General features: G+C 32.7%; 1 protein-coding gene across 4 annotated transcripts in view; it reads right to left on the bottom strand.

Annotated features, from left to right (window-relative positions):
* Positions 1–25,141, bottom strand: part of RICTOR (RPTOR independent companion of MTOR complex 2) — a 112,188-nt gene that overhangs the window by 31,779 nt on the left and 55,268 nt on the right. For 3 of the 4 annotated variants that reach the window (XM_046671602.1, XM_046671603.1, XM_046671604.1), the window contains 16 exons: positions 23,473–23,599; positions 20,281–20,450; positions 17,826–17,893; positions 14,984–15,051; positions 11,385–11,467; positions 8,719–8,806; positions 8,099–8,189; positions 7,922–7,988; positions 7,697–7,777; positions 5,908–6,008; positions 3,396–3,561; positions 3,054–3,155; positions 2,881–2,927; positions 1,287–1,422; positions 703–902; positions 275–401 (listed from right to left, as the gene is read on the bottom strand). In XM_046671602.1, the coding sequence (XP_046527558.1) occupies positions 275–401; positions 703–902; positions 1,287–1,422; positions 2,881–2,927; positions 3,054–3,155; positions 3,396–3,561; positions 5,908–6,008; positions 7,697–7,777; positions 7,922–7,988; positions 8,099–8,189; positions 8,719–8,806; positions 11,385–11,467; positions 14,984–15,051; positions 17,826–17,893; positions 20,281–20,450; positions 23,473–23,599 (1,722 nt within the window). The remainder of the gene's footprint in view (positions 1–274; positions 402–702; positions 903–1,286; positions 1,423–2,880; positions 2,928–3,053; positions 3,156–3,395; positions 3,562–5,907; positions 6,009–7,696; positions 7,778–7,921; positions 7,989–8,098; positions 8,190–8,718; positions 8,807–11,384; positions 11,468–14,983; positions 15,052–17,825; positions 17,894–20,280; positions 20,451–23,472; positions 23,600–25,141) is intronic. The other variant, XM_046671605.1, reaches the window with a different exon arrangement.

Genomic DNA, 25,141 nt, shown 5'->3' with positions numbered 1-25,141 from the left:
GCACAAAGATTGGAATTGATGGGTTAGCCCTCCATATGAATACTTTTTTAGTCCTGGTAAAACAAAATACTTTTGTTTCTATCTAGCTGCTTCTTCCCCTTTATATAAAATTGTGAATACTCTATGGAGTTCTTTGGACGAACTAAAATTTTAAAGTAAACAAATTTCATCTCATGTTCTTAGAATTTATAATTAATTTTACTTGGCTAAAACTTACAAAGTATTGAATTAACCGGTTATTAAAAAATACTTTTATTGCCTACGTTATACTCACATCAGTGGCTGCAGTTAGGATTTTAGAAAGGATGACTCTAGCCAATCCATCTCTGCTATAGTCCAAGCTAGAAACAGTCAGTTTCAGCAAGTGATCTTGATTTTTCAAGGAGCAAAGGTTAAGGAGACTAAAAAAAAGGATGAAACTAATTCATTATTTCAAGAATTACTAGAAATTCCTGTATCAATTTATTAACTTAACAAATACTTTTAAATTCCTAATACAAACAAGCATTTACAAAAGAAAGCATTTAATGACAAATATCACATAAAAAAAGAATATCAAAGCATCAAGACAACTCTAAATTTTTCTTTTTTGCATTTAAATAAAACTTAAACACACGTACATAGACTAAAAAGCACACCATTTCTGACTACATTAAAAATACAGTTTAGGTATATACTGAAACAGAACCTAGGTATGCTCACCATTGAAATACACTGCATTTTTCCAGCATTTTGACTCCATGTGGGTGGCAAGAAAGTGTTCCAATAAATAAAAAGTAGTGTTGACTAAGAGTAGTCAATAAACCATTATTTTGAAGACTTCTTTCAGGTTTCATTCCAGATGAAGCATTGAGCCACTGAACAATATCCTTTACTAGATCTTCTAAGTATCCTTGCCCATCCTAAAAGCAAATACATTGTGATATTGTTGGAAAAGTCATTAGTGCCTATAATTAGAAAAATCAACTTTAATCAAGTCCAAAAAATTTAATGATAATGATGAAGTTACTAATAACAGATGTCAATCTTTTGTTTTTAATCCCATTCAACACAATGTGGCATGGATATGGTATTACTTCCCATTTTACAAAGAGAAAACCACGTCTTCTAGAAGGCAAATAACTTGCCCAATGTCACATATGTAGCTAGTGACTAAGAACTCAAATCGAAACGTGGGCTCATTTTTTGTGTTTTCAAATACAGCTTATGCATATTCAGAAATAAAAGGAAGGGGGAAAATTCAATGAAAAACATTTGCTTTGGAAAATATTCGAAGTGCTTATTACCTCTTCAGACTCAAGAAGAAATTCTGTAAACTGGCAACCCACAACTGTGAGCTGCTTAGACTTGGCAAAATCCAGATCCAGGTTGGCATATAATTTACTGCTGGGCTTGTAAAAATAAAGTAGTCTTCGTACAAACCTAAGATCAGAATAAAATTAGCAACAAAGTAAGAAAGCAAACCATTATTTTAGAATCTTAACCATAGCTTATGACATCACAAAGTTTTGAGTAAGTTTTAGGTCTAAACCAACGGCAAGAAATTTAATAAACACATTTGGTACATTTCTCTCTCTCTCACAAACAAAACAAAAAAAGAAAACAAAAAAATCAACTAAAAAAAACCTCTTCATTGTAAACAATATCTTTGTGAAATAAGAATTTTATGGTGAGATGCCTGAAAGAAATACAGGAGAAGAAAGATGCTAGTAGGAAAAATGCAGATATAACATAAGAAGATAAGGTTGGATAAATATAAGGAAGCCACCTCGACATAAATTTTCTTCTACAGTATTTTATCAAGAACTTTGTCCCACGGCTTTATAAAATAATCTTATACTAAATAATTGTAAGCAAATGTTACCACACTATGATTTTGTCAGTTTTTTCACAATTAGGCAAAAAGCCAAGCATAAAAGCTGCAGGTAAAATTTAGATAACTGAATTTATGAAGCAATGGACATAATTTATGATATTTCAATGTCATAATTCTCAACAGTATGCTCTAAGCTTCCACCTAATTTAGTTCAATTTAACTTCATGTACTACAATCCAATCCAATAAAGGTTTTCAGGTCCAGGAGCTGGAGAAACAAAGCTGAATGAGGCATCATCTCTGTTCTCAAGGAGTATGAAAAGTTAGTGCTATAGTTCTTTATTCCAATGTAATTTGTATGTTCTATATATTTCTCAAAACTTAATATAGATATTAAGTTAAATATCATGAGTAGATGAATACAATCAAATAATAATGCTAATGACGAATTTCTAAAGATGCAGTAAAGGCCCTCTTAAGTGACCTCTAATAAGATCGGTAATGGTGGTTGGTTAATCTAAACTGGGAAGGATTAAAAATGCATGGGGGTACTAGAGAACAGCATAGTAGCTTGATGTGCTTTACATGCTATGAACATTACTATATTTTATGGAAGGTATGGAGAGCATCAACTTGGTTAAGAGGAGTATAAAGAGGAGGAAGAATGAATCCTCCAAAGTCAGATGCAAATGGAAGTAGAAATGAAATATTAAAAATGGCCATTATTTTGGGGAGGGGAAACAATATGTCCTTATTATGTCATCCTCATATGTGAGAGCTAAGATTACCACATGGTTGATATTACCTCAAATTGAGAAAGCTTTATTTCAAGTACTTCATTTGTTCCAAAACTAAAACTAGAATGTAAATAACTAGAAAAAGAATCAGCTGATGCTTTTTGGTTATAAAATAAGACTAGATATAAAAATGTACATTATGTACCTATTGAACACCAACTACTAAAATTTATGTATCATTAAAACACCAACTATTACTTTCAGTAGATATTAGTTATAATTCAAAACTAAGTTTTTAAAATTTAAATGCAAAACACTTCTTACATACCTGTGCAACTGTTCATCTTTATAGTTTCTTAGATTTACATTTGGCCACTAGAAAAACATAATATGTTATATTATATACATATTTATCAATTCCCAAACATACAATTATGCTGAATTACAATGAATAATAAAATGAAGACAATCAACCCATCACCAAGAAGCATCCTGTCATACCTTAAGAATGGTCCCTATAAGATTCCAATTCCATTCAAGATTCTCTTTATGTTGAAGGACTTGGCTATCTCTAAGGTTCGTTAAAAGAGCCTCCTCTGTATCCTAAAATCACCAGAAAATAAGAAGAAAAATTAAGGCAAACTGTCCTCACATCAGAAAACTACGTTGAAATTTTAAAAACAAAAGCAAAGATATTTCATTTAAGGATGAATTATCGAGGTTTTTTAACTTTAAAAAGTTGTAAAACATAGCTCAAAACTGCCTAGTCTTTACAAAACCTGGGAGCCATTTGAACATCCATCACATGAATAAAACTGCAAAAAGGTGATTTCATATCAGTACCTTAAGAACAAATATATCTTTCTGAACTCGGAGATACTGATCCCGTTTCTGGTGTGTGGCAATTGCTTTCTGAATAATGTGATCTAAATGAAGGCTGTAAGGCTTAGGTCCTCGTTTCTTCATTTCGTGGAAGCGTTTTAAACAGTTCAAGGCTGCACTGGCTCGCCTAATGAGAAAAAAATTCAATCAATACTATAGCAAGGCTAGCGTAACTTTAAAGAGATCACTTTGGTGACCTACTCTATTAAAATTTACATAAATTCAAGGTAGAGATTGTTACTAAAAAGTAAATTATCCGGCCCTGTAGTGTAGTGGTTAACTTCACGTCCTTTGCCTCGGTGGCCCAGGTTCATGGATTCAGAACCCAGGCGCAGACATACACCACTCATCAAACATGCTGAGGCAGCAACCCCCATACAAAATAGAGGAGGACTGGCACAGATGTTAGCTGAGGGCTAATCTTCCTCAAGCGGAAAAAAAAAAAATGAGGAAGACTGGCAATAGATGTTAGTTCAGGGTGAATCTTCCTCATCAAAAAGTAAAATAACATAAAAGAGATGCTAAAAAAAAAAAAAAATTTGGAATCATAAGGAAAAAAAAATCAAGAACACTGCTGATTTATATGAAGAAATACTAATTATTTAGACTCAACTAAACATGTACTTACTAATCTTTTCTTCTATGGTGATGGGCACTTTTTATATATTTGTTTTAAGAACTCCTTCTACAAGGTCAGAAATCTAATTTTCTATATATTTTTATACTTGTTTCAAAACTTTGCTTTTCATGTCTAAGTCCTTAATCCACCTGAAACTGATTTTTATTTAAGATATGAGGTTGACAGATAATTTCATTTTCCCATGTGAATAATCAATAATTCCACCATCAATTGAACAGTCTTTATTTTCCCACTGATCTGCAACTATAAATGGTATCCTTCTAAAAATTATTTTTACTTCTTTGTGGTGCATAAAAGTGCAGTTTGCAAGAATTTGGTACCTCAGAACTTCTGGTAAATACAAATCAGATTTAAAATTTTAAAACCTTGAGATGTGCTCAGATTGGCAAGTATTTACTCTATCCAGTAAAGGAGCTTACCGAGCTAAAAGAAAACAAAAAAACCCAAACAAACAAAAAGCATTCTAAGGCGGCTATTATTACTAGAATTTTGAAGGTAAGTTTAAATTCCTCATGAATCCCGAAATTCATGGCCATAATCTGACCCAGAGAGTTTAGGTCTACCAGGCTTTGGGAAAGTACATTTTTCCATCTTGAAACTACTGAAATAAAAACTGAAAGTTACCATTACTAATGTAAGCTAGAGTCAGAACTGAGATGGGCCCTCATGCCCTCAGTTTATAACACAACTTCAGTCTGTTAAACAATAGTATTTTCATTGACAGAATCAAAATTAATAAACAGAATATTATTTATTTATAGTGCAGCCCATATGTGTACTTAATTATTAAACCTAACTAAACTTTTGAGAAACGTACTATAACTGTTCACAAAAATTCATTTCTGAATAGCTAATGAACCACATTTCACTAACACTACAAAAAGAAATAATGAGGTCCAAATATATAAATTTTTCTGATCATAATAGGGGAAAAAAAAAAACACCCCTGGCCTAGACATAATCTTTACCAAGTGAAAAAAGATTCCTACTAGTACTTCCCAATCAAGCTCCTCCATCTTTACCCTTTAAATTGTATTTTATTATTAGTACTGGAACTCCAGCAGAGCTATAACTGTATTACCACACTTTTGTTTATAAATTCTGTTTGCAATTATCTCCTTCAGCATTGAATAATTTTAGTTATTATAGTATAGGGTACTCACTTCCATAATTTTTAACCACACATATAAAAGAATACACTGTTAGTCTTTGTGCTTCATGAATTTGAAACAATTTAGACATTAAAAAAGAGCCTAAATTGTTGCTCAAAACGTAAAATAGTCGAAAAAACCTCTCAAACAACATTTTTAGTGATCTAGTAGAAAATCTATGTCCTTAATCAGAAACATGCTAGAAAAAGTTGATTTTACTAACTTCTAATACCTTACAGTCTAAAATACAAATTATTAAATAAAACTATTAATTTTCCTCTTATCTGTAAGGCTTCCCTAAAAGAACATCCTAGCATAACCTATATATACTACTTTTTTAAAAAGAAGAGAAGGTCGGGGCTGGCCCCGTGGCCGAGTGGTTAAGTTCGCGCGCTCCACTGCAGGCGGCCCAGTGTTTCGTTGGTTCGAATCCTGGGCGCGGACATGGCACTGCTCATCAAACCACGCTGAGGCAGCGTCCCACATGCCACAACTAGAAGGACCCACAACGAAGAATATACAACTATGTACCGGGGGGCTTTGGGGAGAAAAAGGAAAAAAATAAAAACTAAAATCTTTAAAAAAATAAAAAAAATAAAAAAAAAAAAAGAAGAGAAGGTCATCTAACTGGGTATCAAATACAAACACCAGGGACAAGCTTTGCTAGGGCTCTGACACTTACAGTCTCTTTTCCTTGGGGATATCAAAGGATGCAGCCATGTTCATTAGGGTTGGCAGGCAGTGCAAATGATGGCTATGTGAATGAGGAAGAATTGTGTTCGCCTAAAAGGAAACATAACATTCTATGAGTTGAGAAGTAGAAATATTTTATGTTATAGATTATCCACAGATATAAAACTAAAGACTCTGAGGTCTTATGAAATTAATCATTTACTTTCCAATACATATTTATAATTTTTATCTTATGTACTTTCAACAAGGATGAAATGTGACCAATATAAAGGTACAAACTCACATAACATTAATAAAACCACTGAATTTCATAGATCCTTTACTATGACATTAAATTATAAATTTTAAGTGATACTGGATTAAACTCGACTCTTAAATGACCTTAAAGCTTTATATATCAAAACTTAGATACCGTACTACAATGTTACATTAAAAATAACATTTAAGATGCTAGCTGTAATACCATAACTTATGAGTTGACTTCCTAAATTTTAAAAACCATCATCTCAAAATAAGTTTGCCTCATAGTCCAATAATCTTTCAAACAAGAAACTTATTATTAACTCCTGCTTTCCAAACAAAATTCCACTACTCATTCTGCTTTCTATCAAAGAAAATAAGTAAATTACCTAAATGTGGAAGCCAGAAGATGTATAACAAGCAATGAACTAACACCACTATACTCAAAATGACCAGCTTTTATATTTCAAGGGAATCAGAGAATTCTGGTCTATGGGGGAAGGGAACAGATGAAACTTAGAAAGAAATTCCATCAAGGAAAAGCAAAGAATTCTGGATATTGATAACCTTAGGAGGAATGATATCTTAAGAAGTAAAAATAATCAGACCTGAGAACCTGCAATATTACTGAATTCTTCCATAGTCAGCTGAAGAAGAAGAGAGCAAGTGGCTAAATAACTCACTGATAAACAAAACAGTTATCACTAAACTCTGTTCAATTCTCTGTACCTCACTTAAACAGAGGTGGGATAGAACTGGAGGTGGAGACTGAAATAACAATAAAAACAAAAAATACTTTGCCAACAATAGCAAGTCATAACATAACTTGAAAAGATTTGCCATAAGGGTTCTTCTTCCTTGATGAGTTTAAAGTGGTTCTTTTTATTTAGTATATTATTAATAGGTAACCTAGAAATAAGAATTTCTACCTTGCAAACGATCAGAGTTCCCCCATTGCTTAATTTACTGGGAGTAGAAAATGGTCAGATCACTTTCCTAGCTCCCTGTTTCCAGAAGTTACTGATGTCGTAAAATCAAGGCCAAAAAAATAAAGAAAAAGATTCCTACCCTCTGAACCTCAACTTACAAGTTTAGTGAGAAGACTGTGTTCAAACAAGACAGTTATATTTAGAATTTCGCACAAAATTTTCTTTAATTCAGGCCCTGATTGCCATACATCAACTCCATTTCTAGCTGACTGAAGTAGTATCTATGAGTTTTGTAATTTCTTGCTGTTTAGGTAGGAAGTCTTTCTGAGAGACACTAAGATTTACAGGACTGAAAGTGTCAGCATCGAAAGTGAGTGTAAAAATTAATATTCAGAATTTTGTATTTTTTATATTTGTTCCATTTATAAAACTAGCCTCTCTATAAATCAAGATACGAGGAATCAAGGGCTCTTTGTAATGCAAAGATAAACATTCAAACAAACGCAAATTTATTTTTTTGAGAAAATACAAAGTAGCATTGCTAAAATAACCTGTTTATAAATTAAAACATTAATGATATGAAACATAATCAGAAGTTGCTAAACTTACCATATGTAAAAGCTCTCCTAAAAGGATGGTAGCTCTAACCGAGATATGGTCATCGCTGTTTGTTATCACTTCAACCAAACCCTTTGAAAGTAAAAGAAAATATCATAGTTGCAAAATAGTATATATGAATACATTTATGTATCATCTATGTCTGTTGTTCTGAAAGAATTCGTTGGAGAAAACAAAATAAATAAAACAGAATAAAATCAGGTTTATAAGTCTTACCTCTAAAAGTCCATTACGAATAAATGCAGAGAGTATCAGTGCCAAATAATTATCCATGAGGTCTGGCCTGGAAATGAACACAGCACAGAAACAATTTAAATAATGCTCCAAATATTACATAATTTAATGTAAAAACAGTAATAATAAATTTGAACCATTTCTTTATTTAAATTCTACCTGGATCTGGCACGATGAGGAAGAATAGTTTTTGCCTCAGCAGCTACAAAGCCATCTGAAAGCCTCCAACTGTCTTGGAACCTACCTGGATCTAAAACAGTTAAAATTAGGTGGTTAGAAGAAAATTAGATGTCAAAAAAACACTTCAGATAAATGTAGAACCATTAGCCAGCCAAGCCATGAACAATTTTTCTAAATGTTGGTTAAAAAATAGACTGAAAAAGGCATACAGAAAAAAATGATGTATGTAAATGCACACAGATCTAACTTTCTTCATTTGGGGACTCAGGAGTCATTTGGCTAAAATAAGACAAGAATCAGACCATCTAATTTGATAATTACAGAGGTTTCTTATTGTCTCCTTTCTTCCTTTCTTGGTCCATCTTTCTATTACTCTCACTGCTCATCTGCAAGAGCTAGGGTGATAGAGAAGAAATTAAGATTTCTTATTTGAGGTTTTATTTTTACATTAATTTCATGCCCCAATAATGCCGTAAGAAAAGAAAATGATATTCAATATTTAGTACAGTATTTTTCCTTTAAGAGAGTCTGCCTCCATTAGATAAGCCATTCAAAAAGTTATATTATATGAATAGCTACAAATGCACTTCAATACTTACCTACACTGAGCAGTGCTTCTATGAACTCTTCAGTCACAACAGGTAGAGGAAGACGAAATATATCATAAAGCACTTCAAGCAGACCTCGCTGCAAGTGCAAACATATACAGTTCATTTTTCTTATGGACTAAATCATTGCTTAAAGATTTTTTAAATGTTCTATATTGAGAATAAAAAATTGATAAAAACAGAACTACTGTATTTTAGAAAACTACTGTCATCAGGCCTATATTAGAAAAGGGGTAATTACTGAATGCTTACTACATACATGGTTTTTAATCTTTTCAATAAATCTTTTATTGTCCCCATTGTACATATGAGGAAATAGATTTAAAGATTAAAAGTAATTTGCCCAAGGTCATGGAGCTATAAATACAGTCATATGCCATATAACGACTTTTCGGTCAATGACCACATAAACGGTGGTCCCATTAGATTATAATGGAGCTGAAAAATTTCTGATGCTTAGTGACATCATAGCAAGAAAAAGGAAACTGCAGGAGAAGAAAAAGAACTCCCAAGAAAATTCACAGTGAAGGGTTTAGCAGAAACTTTTGCAGACTTCAACAAGCTTCTTAAAAAGTTTGAAAACATGGACCTCAACATCAAAAGGCTTCCATTAATAGAGAGGAATGTTCACAATGCATTACCTGTTTATAAGCAAATCTATGATGAAAAAAACAAACAAATCACCATGGACATATTTCTGAAAAGAGTGATACCTCCTCAAGAAGAGCCTCAAGTAGGTCCTTCAGGAGGTATTCCAGAATAAGGCACTGTATCACAGGAGATAACAGCTCCATGGGTGTTATTGTCCCTGAAGAGGTTCCAGTGGGACAAGATGTGGAGGTGGAAGACAGTGATATTAATGATCCTGACCCTGTGTAGGCCTAGGCTAATGTGTGTGTTTGTGCCTTAATTTTCAACAAAAGAGTAAAAAAAAAAAAAATTTTAATAGAAAAATGTTGGGGCCAGCCCCATGGCCAAGTGGTTAAGTTTGCATGTTCTGCTTCAGCAGGCCAGGGTTTCACCAGTTCGGATCCTGGGCACAGACATGGCACTGCTCCTCCAGCCATGCTGAGGTGGCATCCCACATGCCACAGCTAGGACTCACAACTAAAACATACAGCTATGTACTGGGAGGGCTTTGGGGAGAAGAAGGAAAAATTAAAAAAATGAAAATCTTTAAAAAGAAATAGAAAAATGCTTATAGAGTAAGGATATAAAGAAATATAACATTGTACAGCTGTACAATGTGTTTGTGTTTTAAGGTGTGTTATTACAAAAGACTCAACAAGTTAAAAAAATTAAAAAGTTTACAAAGTAAAAAAGTTACAGTAAGCTAAGGTTACTTTATCATTGAAGAAAGAAAAATATATATATTTTTATAAATTTAGTGTAGCCAAAGTGTACAGTGCTTATAAAGTCTACAATAAGATACAGTAATGTCCAAGGCCTTCATATTCACTCACCACTCACTCACTGACCTACCTAGAGCAATTTTCAGTCCTGAAGGCTCTATTCATGGTAAGTGCTCCTCCATACAGGTATACCATTTATCTTCTATACCATATTTTTACTTCTATACCATACTTTTCTATGTTTAGATACATACAGATACAAAAATACTTACCATTGTGTTACAATTGCTTACATTATTCAGTACAGTAACATAATGTACAGGTTTGTAGCCTAGGAGCAACAAGCAATACACATAGCCTAGGTGTGTAGCAGGCTATACCATCCAGGTTTGTGTAAGTATACTCTATGACGATCACACGACAATGAAATCACCTAATGACACATTTCTTAGAACACATCCCTGTCGCTGAGTGACACACAACTGTAATAAAACCAGGAGTCAAACCTCAGTCAGCCAGACTCCAAAGACTATGTTCTTTCACCATTGCCCTAACATTTAGTTCCCTGCTCATAGGCCGTAGATCTTTCCAACTATAATCACATCCTTTCATTTCCAAGGTCTAAATGCTTAGTTCACATTTTAAGTGAGGCACTCCTGGCTAATATTTTCTAATACTATTTTTCAACTCTAGGCTTGGTTCATATAAAGAAGAAATAAGAAAGCAGCAAATTTTATTCCTTTGAACAAAATTAAAACAAACAAAAACATTTAAAGGGAAAAGGAAGAATCACTTGAAGAGTTAATTTTTTCCCCCCACAATTTCAATTTATTTTAGCTGTTCAATACAAATTCCTAGGCACTAAGAAGTTAGGACTACATCTAATAAATAAGTGAATAAATATTAACAACCCAATTTTAATCAGAACCACTACCCAGAACATATTGTAAAAGCTCGTTAGAATGCATACTACTGCACGTGCTCCTCCATAAATATGTTGCTATGTTGCTTCAATCTTTTACAACGAGAATGCCCTTCTGTATTGTTTGCATGTTTTAATGCATAAAGTATAATTAATTTCATATTTTTAATAAAGTCATAGTTCCTAACAATAGCAGGATTTCAAAGGATTCATGTTATCCTTAGTATTCAATTAGGTAGTAAATGTTTACGTATTTTTAAAATGCTCTATGCAACAGATTAACAATTTATGAGGAAAAGGCATCATCTGAAATAACTTTTTTTACAATTCATTTTCTCTGTTAAAAGCCAAAGAATAAAACAATTACAATAACTTTTACTTACCCTTATTTCCATATTTGGTATGCAAAGTACTCCAATTAGAGACTGGATCCCAGAGTTTCCAGGTTTACATAAATTAATAATACCTAAAGAGGATAAAAAGAAAAAGAAATCTCTGACTTAGATTTCAAAAGAATTTCTATTTATTTATATATTTATTTTTGTGAGGAAGATTGGCCCTGAGCTAACATCTACTGCCAACTTTCCTTTTTGAGGAAGATTGTTGCTGAGCTAACGTCTGTGGCAATCTTCCTCTATTTTGTATGTGGGATGCCACCATAGCATGGCTTGATGGACAGTGGTGTGCAGGTCTGTGCCTGGGATCCAAAACTGTGAACCCCAGGCCGCTGAAGCAGAGCACGCAAACTTAACCACTACGCCACTGGGCCAGTCCCTCAAAAAAATTTCTGTACTTAATATATCCATAATACAAAATCTGCGATGTTTTTCCAAGCAAAATTATAATATTATATTGTTTGGTTATCATAAGAGATAATATATTTCAAACATTCTCTGAATTTCTCTACTGATTAGAGACTATCAATAATTTTATCATTTAAATTCCTTTTATTTGTTTCATACCCAAAAAGGTTCATGAATCTGACTGCCTACTACTCCCATCTGCTGATGACTGATTCTCAGGGACTAACAATACTGGAGAGGGTAAGACAACAAGTCTGTCTCCCTTATTTAATGCCTCCTCAACTGAAAGCCAAAAACTGCTTGATATTCGTCTTTTAAAAGTTTAATTCTAAAATATGGGGAGTGCACAGAAGAGTATAACAGAGAATTCAAATAAATTGTGTGGATCAAAATTTTAAGTGAGATAATTGAGTCAAACAATTTTAAACATACTAATATCATGTCACAAAATAAAATATGTGAATAGCTAATAAACTCATACGAAGTGTTCAATATCATTAGTAATCAGGGAGATGCAAATTACATTCACAATGAGATACCACTACAGACCCACCAGAATGGCTAAAATTAAAGACTGACAACACCAAATGCTGACAAGGATGCAGAGCAACTGAAACTCACATACACTGAGGATGGGAGAATAAAACAGTCTAAGTATTTGGAGAAAAAGTCTGGCTGTTTCTTATAAAACTAAAACTAAACATACATCCATCCTGTTACCCAGGAATTCCATTTGGGTATTTACTCAAGAGAAATGAAAGCTCATATCTGCAAAAAAAAGACTTGTAGAAGACTGCTCATAGTAGCTTTACTTACAGTAGTCAAAACTGCAAACAGGTCAGAGGTTCACTAACAAGAGGAGGGCTAAAAACACTGTGGTATATTCACCCAAAGGAATACGACTCAGCAATAAGAAGGAACATATTATAGATATATACAACATGAATGAATCTCAAAATGATTATGTTGGGTGAAAAAAAGCCTTACATAGGCTAGGATCTCACTTAGATGAACAAGCAAAACTGATCTATGATGACAATAAACAGAACACTGGTTGCTTCTTAGGGTAGTAGGGGTCAGGGGTTAAATAGGAAGGAGCATGAGAGAACTTTCTGGAATGATAGTACTGTTCTATATCATAAAAAGGGTTTGGATACACAGGTGTAAGCATTTGTCAAAACTCATTAAATGGTAGACTCAAGATTTGTGCATTTCATTGAAAGGGGTTAATTTTACCTAAAAAAAAACCCCAAAAAACAAAAATAACCAAATCAGAGCCATAAACAAATACTAAATTCTCAGTAATAGCGTGCATGCTGAAGTGTTCAGAAATCAAGAGTACTGAATTCTGCAACTTCCTTTGAAATGCAAGAGAATAACATAAGAGGACTGATGAATTCACAGAGGGATGGGCTGATGGAAAGACATTTAATAAAGCAAATAGAGCAAAGTCTAGGTGATGGAAGTACATGGGTGTTCACTGTATAATTTTTCTGTATGTTTGAAATTTTCGATAATAAAATGTTGAGAAAAACATTTTTAAAAAGTCATACAGGACTCTAAAGTTCCCTGTTACTTCTAGCTAACTAAGCACATATATTTATGAATAATCTATATTTTCTCTTTGAACTGAAGTTCAAAATTCAAATTAAAACACAAAAGGCAGACTTACTTGCTTAAATCATCAAAATGGTATTTCTCAAACTTTGATGTTTGATAGTAACATGAGAGATTAAATAGACTAAGATAGTCTTTACAGATCCTATCTGCACTAAGAGGGAAAACAGGCTACTGTAACTCATGAGGAAACTATGTTTTAAAAGTTCATTTGTCAATCAGTTATTTGGGTTTTGAAATATATAGTATCATAGAAATAATATTACAAATATACAAAAGCTTATTTAACTCATAAATAGTACCAAAGAATATAAAAACTATTTAGGAAATTATTTTTGTGAAAAAAACGTGTTCAAAGTTCTAACTTGTAATGCCATATTTCTCTTCTTACTTAAACGGGAGAGTGGAAGATTTCCAACCTTCTAAGTTTCTAATGATGGATCAGTGTATAAGGACCCCAAGACAAACTGAAGCACAGCAGAAAGAAGTTTAAGAGAAGCAAGGAGAGAGACAGAGATGAGAGAGACACTGATAGGGAGAGTAGAGTCTGGAAGTAGGGAGAATGAGCAGATAGTAGCTAAGCTGTACTGGTGCTTAGAGCAGAATAAAATTCATTTTTTCGTAAGATAGGAACTGCTCTAATGGCAAGGAAGCTGAAGGATGAGAAAGGATGATGATTATAACTACAGAACACAAAGTTACAGTGAGTTTTGAGGTTAAGTGCAGTGATGGTTAAGCTTTGCAGGCGAACTGTGTTAGTTTCTCTACTGACAGAATGTGGTGAAAGCTGGTTGAGCATGAAAAAGGATGTGTGATGGCTGGGCTCTCATAGAATCCTAGGCTGTCCACGAGGGTAAGGGGAAATAGGCAGTCATGAGACAGAGCAAGGCTGGAGTTTTTTCACCAAAGTGTTGAGAGTCTAGAGGAAGTTCCTGAAAATCTACTGGCTAGCGGCCAACTGTATGGCTGGGATAGTCATTTGTATGGAAACGCTATCTGTTAGGTTACCTACGTACCCAGAAATGTTCAGGTGATTTTTCTTGTTCTGTTTACTGCTATACTCCTTCATAAGCTATCCTTTAAATTGCTTTACAAACTCAAGAAGGAAGAAGGTAATCATTAATATAAAATAACACATTTAGTGGTGGTATTATTTTGAGGAAAATCTTTGCTTTTCATTCCATGGAAAGATACGAACATGCAGAGTCTCTCTTCTCAAGAAATTTGGGACTACTAATGGCCTATCTTGCTTATTTGGTATTTATGACATTCTACATTGTACATTTAGGTAACAAACTTCAGTTACATATACAGCTAACACTCCTTAAATTTTTTTGGTATAGATCACGTTTAATTTTTTTTAATTGCCCGGGGAATCATTAGCACATTGATTTACAAATAGTCAATTTAAATAATTTTGTACAAATCCCTTTGGCTCGGAATAACATATAAAATAAGACTAGGTTAACGTCTAAATTAGATGTCGCAATAATAATTTAACATTTGAAAAAATGGTCAAGTTTTTCTTATTGGATCTTATAAAGCATCACACAGTAACTTACCTGCCCAGGACCGGAATGTTGCTATGATTCCCATTTTACTGGCTAGAAATCTCGCTTCTCTGTCTTCTCTGTTGGGGGAGGGAGGGGCCAAAGAGGGGGCATCAAAGAAATAAAATGTTAAAATAAAAAGTGAGTTTTTCCTGCTACTGTATTCTGATGACAGCTATCATTAGTTAATGTTTAAACATTTACAGGAAATAAGATGACATGTTAAAAAAAACAAAGATCAAATCTACCTCAAAGCAAATTACTCAATTATATACTGACTCCACCCTCAATTTAAAATTCACAATATGGCTTAAAATAAGTTATAAATTCTACTTTTCTGTTCAGTTCTACATTTCCTGCTCTTTCTGAAAACTATTCTTAGACAGCTCATTAACACCTTTAATTGAGCATTAGAGACCAACACCAGCCTGCTTAATTAGCATCTTTGTTGCAAGGCTGCCCCTTAGCAAAAAAATTACCACATAAACCTCTTTCTTTTACCACATGTCTCCTCTTTACTTTGAAATTCTTGCCCCAAACTTATTTGAGCATTTCTAACAAGCAAGCTCAACAGCCCATATATTCAGAGAAGTTATTAAATAACTAGATATTATTAGAATATCAGCAGCTACTTTCTTCTTTCATAACTGTGTATCTAATAGTCTCACTTGTCCCTTTCTATGCAATAGTTTATGAAAATAAACTAATAAAACTATTTATATTTGTTAAACATTTTCCATGTATGGCTTATGGCCAATTTCAATACTTAACAGCAATCTTGTATTCTTTCTTTATGCCACCTCAACCATCTCCACCCTGTTGACTATCCATTTTTTTCTTCCCTAATAAAGTTCTTAACAGTTGTGAGAATACAGAAATCCAGAGAACTGGGAAAGAAAAAACAGAAGGCATAAAGAACAATGACAGAAAATCAAATTAAAGAACAGTGAACAATCAGATGGTCTACAAAGAAGAAATGAAACACTTAAAAACATACACACACAAAACAAACCACATTAAGCTCTGTAGCACCAATCAGAATGAGAATATAACAGAAACTAAAATGGGGATGTGGAATGGTGGAAGAAATGAGAATTGGACATCTGTGTGGTCAAACTTTTGGTGCTCCTTCTCTTAAAAATGTTAGTGACATTTATATTGATTATCTGGTTATCTACTCTCTAAAATATTTGGTAAATTTTTAATATTTTAAAAAATCACTCATTTCCTTATTCCCTGGCCATAATGTACCCATACTCTCGAAACTGCCCATACTCCAGAAACTTAATGAAAGTAAAGTACAGAACCAAGTAAGAAAGAAAGGATTTTGGTGTAATGTTCATTTTTCCCCTCAACTCTAAAAAATATCCATGCTCATTTCTTGCTTATCCTATTAGGTGGAATTCTAAAAATGCCCCCTATCCCCTCAAGATTCCATGCCATAATCCCTGGGTCCTGTGTGATATCACTGCCATGATTGTGATTATGTTAATGTTACATAGCAGCAGACATTAAGACAGGAAGCTCATCCGGTAGGCTTGACCTAACTGGAAGCTTTCTCTAACTGGTGGCAGAAGAGGAAGTGAGGGAGATTCAAAGCACAAGGATTTGAGGCATTCTTGCTGTTTGAAGATGAAGGGAGCCATGTGCCAAGGAAAGAGGGTAGCCTCTAGAAACTGAGAGTAGGCACCAGCTGACAGTCAGTAAGGAAACAGGGAGCTCAGCTGTACAACAGCAAAGACATGAATTCTGCCAAAAAGCTGAATGAGCTTGGAAATGGATTTTTCATCAGAACCTTCAGGTAAGAGCAGTGCCAGACTTCCGAGCTACTGAACTGTGAGCTAACAAATTGATGTCATTTTAAGCTGCTACATTTGTAGTAATTTGTCATGCAGCTACAGAAAACGTATACACGCTCCATCAATAAAGAGGATGTCCAAATATTCTAAGAAGAAGCCAAGAATGCGGTTAAGAATCCCAATTCATAACTTAGCAGAAATAAGGTTTGAGAAGTCTTAAACAGAGGATATCTATTTTGATTTCTTAGCTCACGTCATGATATCTTAGGGTGTGATAAGGCCAGTGATGGAGGTAATTAAAGATATGAAACCACCACTTTTAATTCAGGAGAAAAATGAAAACTAACAAAAATATCCCCATTTCACAATGTTCCAAAACTTAGTGAGGAATTTTATATACATACTATATATCAAAATAAGTATGTCTGAAATTCAACAATTTTACTAGAAAAACACCTCACAGCATATTTATTGGAATTGCATCACTTGCAAAGTTTTCAAATAGTACATTATTTGATCCCTGAATCAATTTAATTATAAAGTTATCCCAGAATACCTAGTGAACAAGTGCTTTTCTCTCCGAAAAGACTTTGAAAATTATTCAGCCTCATTGCTAGAAAATAATGTTTATCTCCTTTTATTTCCCTGTTAACTTTACTCTCAAAATTCTATATCCTATGTCTTTTTGCTTAATTCGTTAAGGCAGCTCTTTCTTCTATTTTCTGTGTTACTTGATTCTTTTAGTCTCTCAATGTAACTATGCTAAAAATACTTACAACAGAAAAACAATTAAAGATCTAGGTTTCTACTGCAGCCTACCTTACATTTTTTAAAATAAGAAATCAATTCCAAGTCTTTAAATTTTCCAAAGCTTACTTTTAATTTTTTAAACCACAGTTAATTATATTACAAGAGAACTACAACCTAACTACATGAAAAAAGAAACTTACTTAAACTCACATTTTTCTGGCTCTACATGCAATCAGACAAATCTCAAAGTTTTAATAGCAACACACACACCACCTTATAAATTACTAGGAACAAACAGTACTTACTTGAGCTGTCCTTCAGCTGTATCTGGACTATGTCTGTAGTGAAAATCAGTATAGGGTGCTAAAATTCGCTAATTAAAGAAAAAAGCAGAAAAAGAAGATTAAAAAAAAAAGCTCCTTATTATGAAATACATTCTTCCTGTTACAAGCTAAAATTAATTCCACTTCTCTTTCTCTTTATCTTTAATTCGGTATACTGTTTGAGACACTTATTTCTTCAAACTCATCATCATGGAATATATTTGAGTGATTTTTTTTAATGTACAAAGTGAATTTTTGAACTTTTAAATTGAGGTATAACAAGACACAAATCATGAATGTATGGTTTGATCAATTTTCTCAAACTAAGCACACTCCTGAAATCAGTACCAGATGAAGAAAACACCACATCCTCAAAGCCTCCTTATTCCCTCTTTGTACTCAGGCACTAACAAGAGTACTATTCTAACTTCTAACACTATGACTTAGTTTTGTCTATTTTTGAACATTATTTAAACAGCTTATTTTATAAATTACATTCTCCTTTTGTTGCTAGTATAAAGAAATCCAAGTTATCTTTGTGTATTGTCTTTATATTCACAACCTTGCTCACTTTAAATCACTGTAAATTCACTACTACTTAGAGGCCTTTCAACTTTTGCCCGGGCCCCTCCTCTTAGGAGGCCTTTGCGTCCCGTGCAGTGGAGGCTGCAGTATATTCCACTGTGCTTTCCTCAGACTCTGACATTGTAGCTTCTGCATAGATTCTTATTTCAGCAAATGTCGGGAGGGGTAAACCACACTTGGTCTGGGGACTTTTCACATCTCTAGGTTTGTCTCTCCATACCCGTATGACTGCCAAATACTCTTGTCTTCAACCTAGGCCTAGGTTATATTTGTAGCCTCCAGCCTGTACCCCAAATCTGCAAGTGCCACCAAGGACATCTGGAAATCTTCAGGGCAACTCTCAAAGAATCTTCCTTCTCTAGAATTTCACTCCCTCCGGTCCTTATTGCTTTCACAGCTCTATATTGCTTTAAGTATATGATTTCCACAATTATTCAGCTTTTCTAGTTTTCCACAGCAGATGCTATGAATTACCCTATTCTCCTCTGAAGTATAAGTTTAAAAAATGTTGTTTTTAAAATTTACTATAAAAAATTACAATTAACTTACAATCCTTACAGACTGTCTATTCTAATAACATTATATTAATCCATACTTTTTTCTGTCTTAGGTCAAAACATATCACATACAGTAGAAATAGAAGCCAAGGTAAATTGAAAAAGGGATTTTTAACAGGAGAAAGATTTAGGCCTTACAACAGAGGCAGTAGCACTGAAAATAGTTTCTTCATATGTAGAAAAGAAAATCAAGAAGTATCAATTTAGAATGAAAATTGATAAAATATAATAAAAATGAGGACAGTATTTTCTTAACAGCAGACTCTATGATGAGGAGGATGATGATAAAGTATAAGATGATGATAATGACTAACATCCAAGACAACTAGTATTTGTGGAATATTTATTATGTGCCAGGTACTAATTTTACATAGATTAGGAATAATATATGTAAAGCACCTGGAAATACTGCCCAACTCATTAGAAGCTTTCCCTGAATGTTAGCTGCTGGTACTACTACTATTACTTTAGTCTGTATTCTTCACAGTAATTTAAGGTAAAAATCATGACCTTCATTTTATTGTACTTAGGAAAACATGGATCCAAGAGAGGCTAATAATTTGCCCAAAGTCATAAAGCTAGTAGGTTATAGAGCAAAACAATCAAAACCAGACCTGTATAGCCCAAAGTCTATGCTCTCAATCACTATGCTATTCCAGGTGGATCATTTTAAGGAAAAAAAGAACATTTGTGATTTAAAAAAAAAAAGATATAAGCAAAGATAGTAGTGTACGTAAATGTCTTTCATGTTCTTTGAGGTTTTTCATTCATATAAAGGCTTTGCTAATGTGCTGTACATTAACAAGAAAGATATATATAAAAAAAGAAAAATATATATTCTAATTCTTTCAAGTATATTTGGTCATTAGTTGCTAACAAATGTTTCCAAGTTCAGAGAATTTTAGCACGGTTGAATAAATAAATAGTATATGATTACCAGGAGCTATTCACACACAACTAATGTACTAAAGTCCTTAAAAAGAAATAGTCTTCTTAAATAAAATAAGTAAGTGTCCATGTAACCTTACTTGTGCTCTAATTTGCCTAGTAAAGTTTTCATAGATAATAAAAAAAAAAAATAACCTTCACTCTACACACTGATGAGAAATTCTTGAGAAAAAATATTTTCAAGTCAGTCCAAATTGAATGAGCTATAAAATATTGCTAGGAATAAGCCAGTCTTAGTTAATTTAGGTTTGATAATTAACGCTACTTCTATTAACTTTAAAATTCAAAGTAAGAGTACATTCTTAAAGTCCTATTTTAAAATTAGAAAATAATATTAAATTTTCTACCTCTAATTCTACATCAGCTCGCACATATTGTCGGGTCTTTGGATGATTGAGGAGGTGCAAAATTGTAGTAATGAGGGCCTCATTTATTCGACTTAGTTGGCAATCGATCACATTTTTCAAGATGGTGTTTAGTCCACCTCGAAGGGCCACCACCTCTGGATTCTGAAGTGCTAAAATAAAAAAGAAAAGCTTAATATATTATATAGGGTATAATTAATAAAAAGTAATCAGAAATTTGGGATTTTATTTTAAAACTTAACTTCCTTTCTGACTTGAAAAACTTTCTAGTCAACGACATTTAAAAGAGCACATGAATAAAATATATCTAATAAGAGTCGCTGAATATACTTTCCAAACCCTGACTTTTTTTATGTCTCTGAATTGTTTATTCATATCCTTTGTCCATATTTTACTGAAATGGTTCTTCTTTCAATTGCAAAGAGTTCTTTATACAGTGGAATTATTAGCCCTTTATCTGTTTCAAATCTTTTATCTAATTTGTGACTTAACTTTAGATTTTATTTTAAGCTCAGAAACTCCTTACTTCAAAGACGAGGCATTTTCTTTGTATGTGCACACACATATATATGTATATTTTAAATGAGTTCATGATTAACATTTCAGTTTTTAATCTGTCAGGAAACTGAGTTTGGCTTAATACGATAAATTCAATTTTTTTCAAATGTGTAATCAATCATCCCAACATGTTTCCCAAAGTAATTTTTCTACTTTTGATATACTAAAATTTTTTATCCATCAGGGTCTGTAACTCTTAATTCTTTTTCATTTTTCTACCTCTTAATAACCTAGATTAATAATTTTTTTTCAATACATGAGAAAAAAATCCTTCCTTTCCCTTCCATTTATTCTTTTTCAAAAGTGTTTTCATGGTTGGATCTCTCCTGTTTATTCTAGCTGAATTCTAGAATTAGGTTTCTTCTTCTATTTTTTCTAAATTGAGGTATAATTACATACAGTAAAATGCACATCTTAATAGTATAGCTCAATAAATTTTGAACACTGTCTATACTCTTATAACCAATACCCCAATCAAGGTATAGCACTTTCACTGCCGTAGAAAGTTCCCTCACATCATTTTTCAATCAGTGCCCCTCTACTACACAGGCAACCAATGTTCTCATTTCTACCCGTACAGATTACTTGTGCCTTCTTGAGAATCAACTGGATAAATTCAAAAGTCAGAACTATCACTGAAACACACACACAAGTCACACAGGTTTCTTATTAAGTTTATTTGCTGTATATAGTTTTCTTTTCTACTTTAGAAATAGTATCATTTTTTTCTATTATATCTACTGATTACTGCTGAAACACAAAATAAATCTAACAAATCTGTATTTTTATTTGTTTCCACTGTACTGAATTAAACTTAAGTTCTGTTTTTCAGATGATTCAGAGTTTTCTAGATATACCATCTAAAAGTAATGGTGTCTTCTTTCCTATATGTAAACTTCATTTATTATTCCGTCTTACTAACCTCGCTAAAAGTTTTAAAACAATGCTAATCAAGAGTTAAAAGGATGTAGTTTTTGTAGAGATCTACCATTAGGAATAATACAGAGTGTTGATTTGAGATAAATATTCTAGAGTAACAAAGTAGCCTTCTAATTATTTTATTATATATATGTGTATAGATATGTGTGTGTATATATATATAAAATGGTAGTTCCATAAAAAAAGATAGGTTTCCACATTTTTAACATTCTCAATCAAATTACATTACATAAGAATTCTCTCTTCTTTGAAACAATTTTTTTTTAAGACAAAAACTACCTGGATGAGTCTTTCTGGAGGCAATTATTTCATCACGTACTCCAACGGTTTTTGATCTATCATCATGTTTTCTACTTTTTGAGTCAAATGGGAATTAAAATTTTCTCTGAAAACTCATTTATTTCAGTAAGATTTTCAAATACATATAAAACATCTCAATTTTAAAAACTCTTATTATGTTCTCTTCCTCATTTTTATATTAATCTTGGTTCTCTGACTTTTGTGTTTTCAAACATGAGTGTATGTTTGCAAAACTGTGTATCATGTTTTTCTTCTTCCAATTAACATAGGTTAGATTAAATAATCTATCTTGTTCTCTAAGACTCTTAATTTCATTGTTGCTTTCCTCCTGCTTACCTTAAAATTAATTTTTTTTCTTCTTTTTCTATTTCTTAGGTTCACTCACTTATTTTCATTACTTTTTGCATAATTATAAAAGAATTTTATGATAAGTAAACTCTGATTATAGCTTTCCAGGCATCCCATACATTGACATGTAGTCAAATTTGTATTATTTTCAAAATACCCTTAATCAAGTTTCTGACTTTGTCTCTAAATCAACAGGTATTGTGGACAGTATTTTTAAATCCGCAGTGGTAGGGTCTGGCTCTTTTGTTTCTTTAGCTTAAAATTTGGTATTAATTTACTTATTATATCAAGAGTAAATATAAGCTACACCATTTCTACCTTTGATGGGAAAAAATATCATCTTCTCTTGTCATTTGAAATTATACTTCTTTGGTTATAAGTGAAGTCGGTGAGGTTGAACTTTTTAAATATGTTGATTAACCGTGTTATTTCCTTGAGAATTATTTATTTTTTTCTATTGAACTTATAAATAAGTTATTTACCTATCATATTTGCTACATTTATTTTTCCTTTGTTTTTTCTGGTACTATATGTTTTCTCGTCTCTTTATAATAAAATCTATAGCTGCTAAAATCTCTGATTTCTTTTGATAATTCAAAACTCCTCTTCCTTACAATGATCAGATAAGTTTTTTTCCCCATTTTTTCTCCATTTAACTCTTTAATCCTTTTGCATTTAGAATTCTTTTTTTACATATGGTGGGTTATTTGTTAACCCACTTCAAGATAGCATAGCATGGTTAACTAACATCTGAGAGAAGCAGACTTTAAGACATTTTATTCTAATTACTGGAATTTGGACAATTCCTATACACTAAATTTCATGATGAGTAAAACTTTAAAATTTATAGAATTTTAATGTCACATTGAAATTATTTGTTAAGTACCAAGTCCTCTACTTCCCTATCAAAAATGTCCTACTTTTTCATATCTTTGTACCAATAAGTAAAGAATTCATTTATTAAAGGCATTAAGAAATGTTATATACTTTCTTTAAAATACATTTTTATTACATGAATAAAATTCTTACCTAGTTCACAGATAATGGCAATGCATGCTCGAACCATTCTGTCTCTTTCTTGAAGTCCATCATTTCCAACTGCTATTAATGAGTTGGCCACAGAGCTAGGAAACAAGGAAGCATTCACAGTAATCATCTGTAACAGAGAGGAATCAGAAAAAGAAGTTACTTACTTCATAATATATTTTTAAAATTTATTTTGTTCAGACAGATGTTTTAAGACCACAGAATACTTCTAAGATCAAAGTATCAATTTTAATCTCCTGCTTCATATAAACAGTTCAAAGGATTAATACTGCAATTGATGCAATAAATGTTAATTATCACTGCTATGGAAAAATGTGTTGGCTTTTTTCCCTAATAGTCCAGACCATAAATTAGTTGACCAAAAAGATGAAATGTTTCTGAGACTAACCTCTTCCAGAACAGGAACTATATTTTAAACAACTTTTCAGTACCTAGACAAAGTAAATCAGTGATGACAACAGCTGTCAAGATACTCATACGACTATACTATTACATTCCTGACTCCTTCCCCATATACAGTCAGCACCAACTCCTACCAAATTACCTCAACATCCCTACTCTCTCTCCCATCAAACTCACTGATTTGGGCCCTCATTCTTTCTCACTTGGACTGCTGCAATAGATGCCTAATAATCTCCCTATCTCTAACTATCACTTGTTGCTATACCGAAAGGCAAAGTTAATAATCCATAATCTATTTTAAATTTCAACAATCGTGGTGGAAATAGTATGTATCTGGTGATAAAACTTTGGATAAATCTCACTTTAAATGAAAAGCTTAATTGGCAATAAGACATTCAGAATAATGAAAATAAACATCTTCAGTTTGAAAATCAAATAGAAATAAATTATGTAGTTAATTACTGTTTAATAAATAAAGACTATTTGGTAGACGAAGTATTTCAAAATAACAGGTCCCTGAGTGGGAACAGAAGAAAACATTTTCTTCTGTTTGGGTGGTGATAAAATACTGGAGATAATTAATCAGTACTGGATGTTACTGGATTTATAATCCTGTTGAAAAATAAGACTTGTGCTATGAAACAATTAGAGGATGTATTGTAGCTAAATTAAGATATCCAGTCAAGTCCTACAAAGTTCAAAGGAAAGCTCTGTACTTGCCAGAGTAGTTGTAAATGGTTTATGTTGTTTAAGTAGCATGCAATATTACAAAGTTCAACTGAAAGGACAGAATGCTGTTCCACAACCATAAAATAAAGAGATTTCCAATCACTACAGAATCTACAAAAGCTTTCCCATTTGTTTAGTAAACCAAAAATGCTGGAGAAGGAAGGAAGGGAGGAAAGGGGAAAGAAGTACAGGAAACTGATCTTCTTGGGTAAGAAAATTCTAACTTACGATTTTAATACTTACTGGTTTATTATTATGCTTATAAAGAGTTTATTAAAAAATTTCCAAAACAGTAAAATGTACGCAATATATGTCAAAAAAAATTTTTTTCTTTTCTAGGAAGCCAGGCCAATTGGCTTTCAGAGCTAAATCTGCCTTTAATAAACTACTAGTTTGGCCAAATCAATTCTGTCCATGCCTTAGTTTCCTCATTTGTAAAAGGAGAATGTGTATGACCAGACGATTTCTAGAATTTAAAGTATAAAATTCTACTCTATGAATTGCAAGTACAGTGCTACGG

Source organism: Equus quagga, chromosome 9, assembly GCF_021613505.1.
Source record: "Equus quagga isolate Etosha38 chromosome 9, UCLA_HA_Equagga_1.0, whole genome shotgun sequence".
Taxonomy (NCBI): Eukaryota; Metazoa; Chordata; class Mammalia; order Perissodactyla; family Equidae; genus Equus; species Equus quagga.
This window is presented reverse-complemented; position numbering and strand designations above follow the sequence as displayed.